Below are 12,159 nucleotides of genomic sequence, written 5' to 3'. Positions count from 1 at the left end.
CCCTAGCTTTCTTCCTCCTCCCGCCGCCGGACGCGTCCGGATCGGACCGGACACGTCCGCCCGCCGCCACCCGACCTATCGCCGCCTGCCACGTGGCTTCCCGCCATCCGCCGCCGCCAAAGCCCGCCGGGCCCGAGGCCGACCCTCCCCGCGAGTCGCCCTGCCCGCACGCCTTCGTCCTCCTCCTCCGCGGCGCCCGAGCCGCCGCCTTCCTCCGCCCGACGCCACTTCGCCACCACGCCGCCCCATCGCCGGCCCCTCGCCGGAACCCGTCAGCCGCCGCCCCACCGCGCCTAACAGCGCCGCTCGGAGCCACCACCGCGGCGAGCCTCTCCGTCATCTCCTCCTCCGGCCGGGTCTCCAAGTTCCACGATGAACTCCGGCCAACTCCGGAGCCAAGTACCACTCCGGCCGCCGTCGTCCACTGTTCCGGCGAAGTTTTCCGTCGATCCTCGAAATCCGCGCCAGATCTGGATCTGGGACGAAGGGTTGACTTTTGCCCCAAAACCCTAATTTTCTTGCAACTTTGGCATGTTATAACTCTGCATCCGTAGCTCCGATTTGTGCGTGTAGCATATCAAAATGTTCATCTCAGAGAGTACACCATTTCATCTCATTGCATCATTTTCTTTTGAGCTCATCTTGATGCCCAAAATGCTATTGAAAGAGGGCTATGTGATAAAATTGTCAGATCTGTTTCATCAAATAGCTATTTGTCATTTTTTGCCATGATTAATGTGTGCATGATATGATCCTGAGCTCTACATGAGTTTTGTTATATGCTATGCCATCTTTATATAGGTGCTTACCATGCATTTTTATGATGTGTGTGGTGACTAGCACAAGCTTGCAAAGTAGTGCATTCGTTAATGCTGATTTCAGGGACTTTTAGAATTTCTCTAAGTCCTTGTCCTGATTTTGTCATTATGCCATATGTTCATGTTGTTTCCTAGTGATTCGTGCCTCTTTTGAGGATGATCAGTAAGGATGATTTGTTAATATTGTGGTGATCTATCCATCCATGTCTTTGTTTGCAATTATGGAGCACCCTAGCTTGAGTCAATCGAGTTCTACTTTTGCTATTTCGTGAATCCTGGCAGATTGTTGACTTGTTAGCGATTTTGCCGAGGATGTTGTTATTGATACGTGCATGCTATGTTGTTGTTCTTGCCATGTCTAGCTTCTATGCCATGTATTCTTGATGGGTGTATGCTTATTTTGTCATTCCATGCTCTGTAGTGAGTGCATCGAGCTCGTAAACATGCCTACTCGTTAACAGATTTGCATGCTCAGTTTTTCACTAAGTCTGTAATCTGATTATGTTTTTGCCATGTTCACATGCTTGCAATTGTATTTTCTGATCCCTTTTGTCTCAATGTCACTAAGGGACTTTTGTTAAGTGCTTTGGGTAGCTTCATGCCATGCCTTGCTTTGCCATGTTAAGTTCCTGTAGCATGTAGTTTTTATGCTCCAAAGTGTGCTATCTGATGTTATATTCTAGACTTGTGTTAATTTCACTAAGTCTGAAACCTGTTATCATTTGCACTTTTGCCATGCTTGTTTGAACCTGCTAATGGATGAATTAGCCGTAGCTCAGTGTTCATCTTTTGTCAAGCATCATGAATGGATCCCTGCCGTGTATTTTGTTGTCATGTTTGAGTGCTATAGCATATTTATCTTGATGCATTTAGATGGCTACTTGTACTTGCTGATTATCGCAGACCGGTGTCATATTTGTTTTGCTTGCCATTTCCAAATTGTGCATCCGATTTCGGTGATCTTTATATCGATTCCAACCGAAATCACCTCACCTTTCCAGTGGCACTCTTGGGTTTCCAAATTGAGGCCAGGTTCAATCATTCCTTGTTAAATCTTGCATATGCATCACATATCGCATCCCGCATAGCATACCATGTTCGCATCATGTTGTTTGAGCATTGCACGTGGTTGATTGTGTTCCTTTTGCTTGTTTGTCTTGTTTGGGTAGAGCCAGGAGACGAGTTCGCTAATGAGGAGCCCGTTGAGTTTGCTTACGAGGATCAAGTCAACTCTGACAACTTTGAAGGCAAGATGATCATACCCTCGAAATCACTTCTATCTTTGCTTGCTAGATGCTTGCTCTTTTTCTATGCCTATGCTACGATACCTACCACTTTCTTATGATTCCTCCCAAATTGCCATGTCAAGCCTCTAACCCACCATGTCCTAGCAAACCGTTGATTGGCTATGTTACCGCTTTGCTCAGCCCCTCTTATAACGTTGCTAGTTGCAGGTGAAGATTGAAGATCGTTCCTTGTTGGAACATTGTTTATTGTTGGGATATTACTATATTATCTGGTTATCTTAATGCACCTATATACTTGGTAAAGGGTGAAAGGCTCGGCCTTTTGCCTAGTGTTTTGTTCCACTCTTGCCGCCCTAGTTTCCATCGTATCGGTGTTATGTTCCCGGATTTTGCGTTCCTTACGCGGCTGGGTTATAATAGGAACCCCTTGACAGTTCGCCTTGAATAAAACTCTTCCAGCAATGCCCAACTTTGGTTTTACCATTCGCCACCTAGCCTTTTTTTTCCCTTGGGTTCCGCGGACTCAAGGGTCATCTTTATTTAAACCCCCGGGCCAGTGCTCCCCTGAGTGTTGGTCCAACCTGTCAACTGCCGGTGGCCACCAGGGGCAACTCTGGGCTGGCCTACCAGTACCTTGGACAATCCGGTGTGCCCTGAGAACAAGATATGTGCAGCTCCTATCGGGATTTGTCGACACATTCGGGCGATGTTGCTAGTTTAGTTTTACCATTGTCGAGGATGTCTTGTAAAACCGGGATGCCGAGTCTGATCAGAATGTCTCGGGAGAAGGAATATTCTTCGTTGACCGTGAGAGCTTGTGATGGGCTAAGTTGGGACTCCCCTGCAGGGATTTGAACTTTCGAAAGTCGTGCCCGCGGTTATGGGAAGATGGGAATTTGTTAATGTCCGGTTGTAGATAACATGAAACTTAACTTAATTAAAATGAATCAACCGCGTGTGTTACCGTGATGCTCTCTTCTCGGCGGAGTCCGGGAAGTGAACACGGTGTTGGAGTAATGCTTGACGTAGGTTGTTCTAGGATCACTTCTTGATCATAGTTCTTTGTTCGTGCTTTGCCTCCTCTTCTCGCTCTCTTTTGCGAACAGGTTAGCCACCATATATGCTAGTCGCTTGCTGCAGCTCCACATATTATCTTGCCTTACCTATAGGCTTAAATAGTCTTGATCGCGAGGGTGCGAGATTGCTGAGTCCCCGTGACTCATAGATTACTTCCAAACCAGATGCAGGGACCGATGATACCGTTCCAGACGATGCGCTTGAGCTCAAGTGGGAGTTCGATGAAGACTCGCGCCGTTACTATGTGTCTTTCCCAGATGATCAGTAGTGGTGCCCAGTTGGGGCGATCGGGGACTGTGTCGCATGTTGGGGTTGATCTTTTATTTTGGTACCGTAGTCGGACCATGAGTGTATTGGATGATTGTAATGTCATTCATGTATTTGTGTGACGTGGCGAGTGTAAGCCAACTATGTATCATTTTCCCCTATTATCTATTTACATGGGTTGTTGTGAAGATTACCTTATTTGCGACATTGCTTTCAATGCGGTTATGCCTCTAAGTCGTGCTTCGACACATAGGAGATATAGCCGCATCGAGGGCGTTACACCTGGTCTCATAGAATTCTTTTCCACGTGTCATCTAGGACTTTAACTCTGATGGACTGAAGATATCACCGTCCTTCTAACCATTCAACCGCAGGTTGGTTCACAGTTACCAATAAGTTTTGGCATTACAAAGATTAACTTACTAACACATTGGCTAGCCAAAAGTTCGCGGATAATACACGAGCAAGCTAAGAGAATTTGGCTACCAGTTGACTAATTATCAACTTGTGTTGGTCATCTCACAAGACTTGGCAATTTCTTTGTAAATTTTGGAGTTGCAGAATTTTGGTATGCCAAAGTATTGACTAGCTAATTTTTGGCGTGCAACCAAGCATGACCAAAATGCAACGACAAATAATCCGAAGAGGGGTTTGAACTTACAAAATCTAGCTCAGTGCGCAGAAGCCGGTTTTTCTTACATCTCATCCCCACCATCTTTGCACATGAAAATGCTTTCATTTATTTCCGTATGTCATATGATGACTGTGAATGAAATGAGGTCTTGCATTGCAGTTTGTGTAAAAGGTTCTAACGGCATACATTTCAGAAATGAGGTACTCCCTCTGTAAAGAAATATAAGATCGTTTAGATCACTAATAGAGTCTATTAGTGATCTAAACGATCTTATATTTCTTTGCAGAGGGAGTAGTATGTAATGGATTTTAAATGTATGAACTATGGCATTTGATTCGATTTGAATTGTGACTTATTCATCTATTTTATATTGAATCGTGAACTTATTAAATTCAATTAACTTAAACCCTAATCCTGGTTTTGTATAGTTGTTCTGCATTTTGTGGATTTTCAAAATTGATGGAAAAATCAGGTGTAGACACCATGAGACGCTACCCCACAAAAAATCATAACAAAAGTGTCATGTGAAAATAGCATGTGTAATTCTTTTATCTATTTTCTTATTATTTCTCTGCTACACAAATGCCTTTTATTGTTCTCATGGTAGCATTATTTACACTCAAAAATTGTTTCAGGCTATTTGGGTACTCTAAGAGACAAAGCCACTCCATACCTTAGACATGTCCTTAACTCAAATGTTCCATAAAATTCTGAAATAATTCACAAACGTAGGGAATATTGCAAATGATAACCTATACAAAGATGCATACTAAACATATGGCACTTCATGTTTCTTTTTGTGTTTTTTTTCAAAGCAAAGGCAACATGGATTTATTTATCCCTCCTTTTTTATGAGCTTTGCGAGTTATCGTTTCATAGCATTCCTTACATCCATGAATATTTTTCACATTTTCTACAAACACCGAAATAGAAAAAACGACTATCCATACCAAGGGTGGGGTTCATGTTAAATGGTTTAGAAAAGTGTAGGATTGTTGCAAATGATTTCATAGTTTAGGTAGGAGTGTTAGAGTGCAAAGCTTATAATTCATTTCATCAAAACAAAACATTCCACGTTGTAGCTTAAATAAGATAGAGCAAATCCGGTGACTAACAACATGATGTAACTCGACCTCAGTTCCTCCTAACATTAGCATCAGCAATCGCAGTCCTATTGGAACAGAATGATCTACAATTTGCATCTTCCAACTAGGTGGAGAGCGGAGGGATAGGGGCGTGCGACGGCAGCACCGCAGTGAATCCTGAAGATATGTATAGGGCACATCTCACTCTGCTTGGGGCTGTGCTCCAAGCATGTGTCATGGAAGATATGCCAAGCTTTTAAGGATACAGCAAATGGCAGAACATAGGAAGAAATCTACTCCCGCTCAGCTTCATATTTAGTTGGAATCATTTTCAGCTTCTTTACATGTGTACATCAGAGCAAACAAGCCAACAGATCATTTTGGTCTTAATATGACCTTCCATTTTGACAGATATAACCTTCCATAACATATACAAATTGAGATGTGGCATTAATATTTCCCTCTGCCAGGTTATTTGGCTATGCTGTGGCCGACAACTTTAGAAACTAGATGATGCCCCGCACGTTGTTGCGGGACTGTTTTTCAATATTTCAATTAGGTTTTGGTTATATGAAAAATGAATATTTGAAATACTAATTCTTGAACTAATATAAGATGTAAATGTAAATAGCATCATTGAATGGAGTTTTCCATGCATGAATGTTTGCATGTTGAGGTGGATTTTTATTATTGATAATTGCATTTTGAGGTGGACCTTTTTCCATGCATGTTCAATGATGAGGTGTCATGCTTGCATGTCGAGAGAAATAAGATAGTGGGGACTAGCTATTTAGATATAGAAGATGCCATGGCGTCACTTCAGCGACACGCCGTCAAGTTTGAAAACGAAGTTCCTTAACGACATTGGTAAATTTTGCTTATGTTCGGGCAACACTCCTTTGTCATCACATATATCAGCAAAATATCAGCAAAATATGATTAGTTCTCTTCTCAGTCCTACATATCAGGATAGACAACTAGTTGCCCTCTTACAACAGTGCAAGAAACATGACAAGAGATTGCGATCATATGGGTGAAATGTGATCACTTCTACCCGAGAGAAACCATAAATGGTGCCTATAAAACTAAGATCCGGCTAAATGGCGAACACTAGTGCCGCTTTGTACCCGAAGTATCAGTCGATCAGGTCCAATCTGCAAAACAAGAATGAGCCCGATAAGTCAAAGGCGCACAGATTTTTAAAAAAAAAGGGGATGTGCATTTCTGAAAGAAAGAAAAACAGCGAGGCGTGTAGACTCCCTAGTCCTTTTTATGCTTGTAAATTTCATGGAAAAAATTCACTATTTTTTTGACAATTAAGTTATGTTTATTATCCTGTTCACCGCAGGTGCATGTGAGCTCAGGTGCATTTAGCTGCTTTCAGTAAACCACATACTCTTAAACATTTTGGGTTTAATTATTATTGTTTCACCTCCCAGCTCTCGAGGAGGCGTATTTGGACATAATGAGATGGTATTACCATCTCATCGAGTCTGCATTTGGACATATGAGATGGAATTACCATCTCATCGAGTCCGTTGATTATGCGAGGAAGGATGACGTGGCCCTGAGTAAACAATATGCGGCTCCAGAACATCATCGGAGTTCGCTTCATTTCGTTCCTGGCACATAACAAGAAAAGGTCTGGTTTAGATACATTGTCGCAAGCCAATATCAGCTACATATCTCCCACAGTCAAATAAGTTCACTAAAAGGATTTTACCTGTTGGAAACTTGGTAGCATCACTGGTTCATCCGTTATTCCATTTGGTAAGGCACCAGTTGACATCATCTTCTGCATAGCACTCATTGCTTTTGTCACTCTTGCCAAGTCCTCCTGCAGCTTTTTCTGACTTTCCTCCATCACTATCACCTTCTTCCTTAGAGCGGCTGCCTCATCTTCAGCCCTTCTTTTAGCCCTCGCAGCTTCCAAGACTGCATTTTCCTGAGAGTTTTTGGGGCGACTTTCCTCTGTTACTACCACCTTCTTTCTCGGTGTGGAGACTTCATCTACAGCCTTTCGTTTGGCCCTTGCAGCTTGCGGGTCTGACCTTTCCTGTAGGTCTTTGGGGGAGGGCCCAGGTGTATACCTGCGTGCACTAGCCCTCCTTTTCGCACCCATGGCACGTGCATAATCGTCTCCTGAGCTTTCTGGATTCTCAAGAGCAGGGTCACAAGATCGTGACTGCAAGGTGAGCAAGGCATTTCAGTTCTTGGGCGCGTCCAGGAGACAAGAGCAAAAACTATGAGTTCGGATTTATAGTTACATGTAAAATATAGTAATGGACTTGCTGGTATATAATACATAGGATTTTTTTTCTTTTCATTCAAATAACATATGAACAAATCATCCAGATAGAAACACAAGGAAATAAGAGTTACCTCTTCCTGAAATATCCGTGCAAAGCTCTTTGATCCGGTTTTATTGATATAGGTTGATTTCGCCCGAGAAGCTTTACCTGCAGCACTTCTGGCCTGTGTTTAAAAGCATTTGTCAATCATAAAACGTCTACACCCTCCGTTTCAAAATGGTTGTCCTTTTTAGAGTTGGGCACTAGAATTAAGTGTTGGTAAAATGTCTATAACTCTATATGGCCCATCTATTTTTCACCACAAGGTCATTAAATTACATTTTTCTTCCCATGAAGCAAGGCATGCAAGCACAAGAGTTAATTAGCTCTTTTCTGACGACATTGATTAAAGGGCAAAGCAAGAATACAAATGAGTTAACTTTGCGTTGGAAGTGTAGAAGGACAAGTATTTTGAGAAAAAATGGAGGTGCTAAAAGGACTTCTTTTTTGAAACAGAGGGGGTACAGTGTTACAACAAACAAAAGAGAATGCACAGCACTACCTTTGCCTTTTCCGTATTCCAATATGCAATAAGGGCTCGCCATTGTTCCTTTGGGACACGAGGATCTCGATCAGCAAGACGTTCCTCTTCAGTTATATGAGGATCGTGGTGTTTCAGTTTTAGGTGACATTTCCAAAACTTCCACTTGTTTCTTATGGAGCTCAGGATCGACAACTCGCGAGGTGGATCAACATCAAATTTAAGCTATACCAAAGAATAAGCAGTGTGAAAAAAGTTGCAGGCAGGAAAAAACCAACATTAGTAATGCATACCTTAACAATGTGCCACATAACATCCTTGTTCTCCTTTGGAAATCTTTTCCAACTTACATATGTGAGAGGTGCCAACACTGCATCTCGTGCCAGTGCACCTAGAAAGTTAATCAACATGATTGCATTTTCTCCGATTGGCAGGCCCGAAGTGTTCAAGGAGACCGGTATCTGTACACCCTTGGGCAAGGTCCACACTTTGAGACAAAGACGACCTCCTGCTTTCTTTCCCTTTGCAAGGGCCCTTCTGACCTCTAGAGGTAAATAATTCCGCGCGAAATGCTCGGGGTCAGACATATCAGGAACTAAAGGAGTTGTGGTTACATCGGGGTCATCTGATTCATCAGAGATTTCCTGAGGCACCTTATGTACAGATCGGCAATAGTCCTCATCATTATCAGGATGGTCAGACTCAGACATGCTTTGATTTGGAGATACAACATAGTCCTCATCGTCATCACTTTCTACAGAATCAGTGTCTGTCGTGGCAACTGACACTTCACAATCTGGAGAGGGGGGACACTGCTGAAGAGGCACCCATTTAATTGATTCATCATCCATAGCATCTGCTGGCACTTGGACATTATGACCAAAATTCTGCAGGTCGCCAGGGTCGCTTTCTAGAGGTTTATTTTCCATGGCAGCAGATGAATCTTTGGCCAAACGTTTACTATGTTTAAGCTGAAGCCCATCATTTGATGAAGCTATTGAGCCTTTTCTATTCTTCTTCTGAGTCCAACCACTAGTCTGCTTGGAAACATTACCTTCAGTCTGCTCCTTCTGGATTTCATCATTAGTGCATACATTTTTCTGTTTTAGATCAGCCAGCTTATTCGGAGGTGTAAAATGTTCCTGCCCGTTAAGAGTTGAAGTGTTGCCATGCCTCTCATTAGCCTTACTTTGACGCTCAAAATCGACCTGGATTTCATGACTATCAGTATCAGAGGTCTGCCCTTCTGCCTGTTGTATATTGTGGTTCAGTGACTCCATATGTCTCTTCTCGGCAATAGTCTTGGCATTAACTAACTCTGATTTTTTCTGCTTGCTACACCTTGCAGTAGTCTCCTTTATAGGAAAAGAGTACATCGCTTCTGTATTAGTTAGATGATTGGTAGGCTCACGAATTGCCTGATCCGGATGCTCTTTCTGTGTGTGTTCTGAAGGAGTTGCATCAGACTGTTCTTTTTGCATATGTTGCTTGACTTGATTTGTGGTTGATGCCTTTCTCTTCTCTCCATTAACAGAGTTGGGCCCAACTGAACATCCAGTAGGCCAAGTGCTCTCCCTTGAAAACATTTTATCGATCATCACAGTGGATGCCTCTTCTCCATGATTTGCTTGGTTGACTGGCGGATGAACCACCCCATCCACATCTAGACAGTCTATCTGACTGCCTTCCGCATGACTTAAATGATAAGGCTGTTTGTGCGCCTGATGTATGATCTGAGTAGGAGTCCCCATATGCCTCTCCCCTAGACTTGGAGTTTGGGGGCCAGTGGAGCATCCAACTCTCTGGTTTCTATGAGTTGCAGTAGCCTCGTATATGAATTCAGTATGTCTCGCCTCTCTATAAATTTCATGGCTGAGAGGCCCATCCTGCATCTCCTCTGAATGAATGACTCTATGCAGGCGTGCCAGCTGCGCTCGCTTTGGCTGAATATGGTAACTAGGGCGCTGATCATTTACATGATTTCTGATCTCATTTGCATTTTGAGGAAAAACTTGTCTCTCCTCATTACCTACAATACCACGGCCAAGTGAAGGTCGATTTCCCTGACGGCTATGATTTGCAACAGTCTCATGAGACACATGTATCTCCTCTCGATCAATCATATGATCAGGATACTCTTGTTCATCCCGGTGCACGTGAATGAGACGACTGGGACGCTCTACCTGCGTCCTGCGTGGAGGAATTAACCCCGCATCAGGTTCTGCTTGGTGTAGCCCTGCACGCGTTGCGTAACTAGGACGCTCTTGCCATCTCTGCATCACAGGAAAAGAAAGGTGAGCACTATGAATCTTGATGGATACCCAGGTGCCAGTGGGAGTGTGCATCAACTGAGCTAGACACACTACAAAGTTGCATATATGAAATCACCAGATAAGGGGGGAAATGCCAAAAAGGCTCTTTGTTCTACACTTAATTAAAACCAGCGTGAGATGTATTATGGCGCAAAAAAAGGTAGTTTTTTTCCCCAAATGTATTGCAAAATTTTCGACTCTGCAATACCAAAATCACAGTATATATACCTCCCGGGCAGCAACAATCGGAGGGACGGATGCCGAGGAGCGCGGTGCGACGGCCGCTGCGGCGGAGGTCAGGATGTAATTCCGGAGGCGGGCTGAGTCGACGGCCAGCTCGGCGCCGCAGAAAGGGCAGGCGCAGCGCGATAGCCCGACCGGCACGCTCAGGAGCTCGCCGCAGGCGCCGCACGGCAGCCTCGCCCCGCGCGCGTCCGCGGCGCCGCGGGGAAGGGGCAGCGCCCTCCGCCGGGGCGGCGGCATGAGCTCCGGGGGGAGCGACTGCGGCGTGGCGCAGTCGGGGCAGACGAACTCCGTCAGCCCCCGCTCCACCTCCAACGTCTCGCTGCACCCCACGCAGCGCACCTCCAGGAGCTCTGCGGTGTCCTCGGCCGCCGCCGCCGTGGCTAGCGGCGGTGGCGCCATCGCATTCGAGCAAGCTTAGGGCGTGGTTTCCGTCCCGTTTCGGCGGCGGGGCAGGCACGGTCACGGTGGATGTGGGCTTGGGGTTTGCGGCGCCGCGGTGGGCTTGGGTTTTGCGTGCTTACCTTTCCCCTTCGCCGCTGGGCTGGCTTGCACTGCTGCCGGAACTTTCTAAAAACATTTTTTTCGAAAAAACATTTAATCTATTCATCTTCAATCATGGTAGTACAACGAACACTAAAAATAATAAAAATTACATCAAAATCTGTAGACCATCTAGTGACGACTACAAGACTGAAGCGAGCCGAAGGCGCGCCGCTGTCATCGCCTCTCCCTCGCCGGAGCCGAACAAACGTTGTTGTAGTAGACAGTCAGTAAGTCATCATGCTAAGGCCCCATAGAACCAACGCACCAGAACAGCAACCGCCGCAGATGAAGAGTGTAGATCAAAAAGATCCAACCTGAAAACACACGAACGAAGACGAACGACGAACAGATTTGAGCAAATTCACTAAAAACATTTCACTTAAATCCTGAAAAATCAGTGGGTGTAGACACCATGAAAATAGTGTCCACATCAGTTTTTTTGAGTATCAGTACAGATATAAGCGCTCATATACACGCGCATACATTCATCCCTATGAACGCACACAAGCACACCCTACCCCTATGAGCACCTCCGAGAGACTGAGCTGGTATATCATCTTGAGATTTACGAAGTCACCGTAGGCGCCTCATCGTCGACGGGAACATCTCCTCCCACTGAAAGCGCATCGCCGGAAATCCTGGAATAAATCCAGGAATAATGCGAGCACCAGGATTTGAACCCTGATGGGTTGGGGATACCACTGTCCACCTAACCATCTCAACCACAGGTTGGTTCGCCAATGCCCACATAAGTTAATAAAACAAATAATGTGTGATGTGAACAAACAACATACGAAATTCATTTATCTCTTGTCTTTCTGGGGGTTTTTATAACGCAAATGCATGGTTCTTTGAGGCCGCGGGACCACTGCAAGGCCAAAATAGTCTCCCCGTTCGGTTTCTATGTTCTTCAATTGGATTGGGCTAATTTGATTCCTCATTTGTCCCCGTACAATGCTTGGGCGTGCCCGCTCTGAACCCCCTCATTCGTCTATACAAGCAGTCATGTTCTCCTAAATTGTCCAAACACATGCAATGATTCATTGGGATAGAGAGAAATGAGAGAGAAGAAATAAAAAAAAGTGGGAAAGCGGTCCA

General features: G+C 44.6%; 1 protein-coding gene across 3 annotated transcripts; it reads right to left on the bottom strand.

The window, feature by feature from the left end:
* Positions 1–6,026: 6,026 nt before the first annotated feature.
* On the bottom strand, positions 6,027–10,964 carry LOC119356249. 3 transcript variants are annotated; one of them, XR_005171876.1, is made up of 7 exons: positions 10,501–10,964; positions 8,254–10,233; positions 7,982–8,185; positions 7,511–7,603; positions 6,852–7,313; positions 6,561–6,750; positions 6,027–6,282 (listed from the first exon to the last, which is right to left on the bottom strand). XR_005171876.1 is itself a non-coding variant. In XM_037623189.1 (7 exons), the coding sequence occupies exons 1-6, from the start codon at positions 10,915–10,917 to the stop codon at positions 6,655–6,657; spliced, it is 3,252 nt and encodes a 1,083-aa protein (XP_037479086.1). In that variant the 5' UTR covers positions 10,918–10,963; the 3' UTR covers positions 6,027–6,282; positions 6,609–6,654. The 3 variants fall into 3 exon arrangements, 2 of the variants coding, with proteins under 2 accessions (XP_037479086.1, XP_037479085.1); XM_037623189.1 differs by having other exon boundaries at positions 6,609–6,750; positions 10,501–10,963; XM_037623188.1 differs by having other exon boundaries at positions 6,651–6,750; positions 10,501–10,963.
* Positions 10,965–12,159: the final 1,195 nt, after the last annotated feature.

This window comes from Triticum dicoccoides, chromosome 2A (genome assembly GCF_002162155.2).
Source record: "Triticum dicoccoides isolate Atlit2015 ecotype Zavitan chromosome 2A, WEW_v2.0, whole genome shotgun sequence".
Taxonomy (NCBI): Eukaryota; Viridiplantae; Streptophyta; class Magnoliopsida; order Poales; family Poaceae; genus Triticum; species Triticum dicoccoides.
The sequence above is the reverse complement of the archived record's forward strand: the minus strand, read 5'-3'. Positions and strand labels throughout refer to the sequence as shown.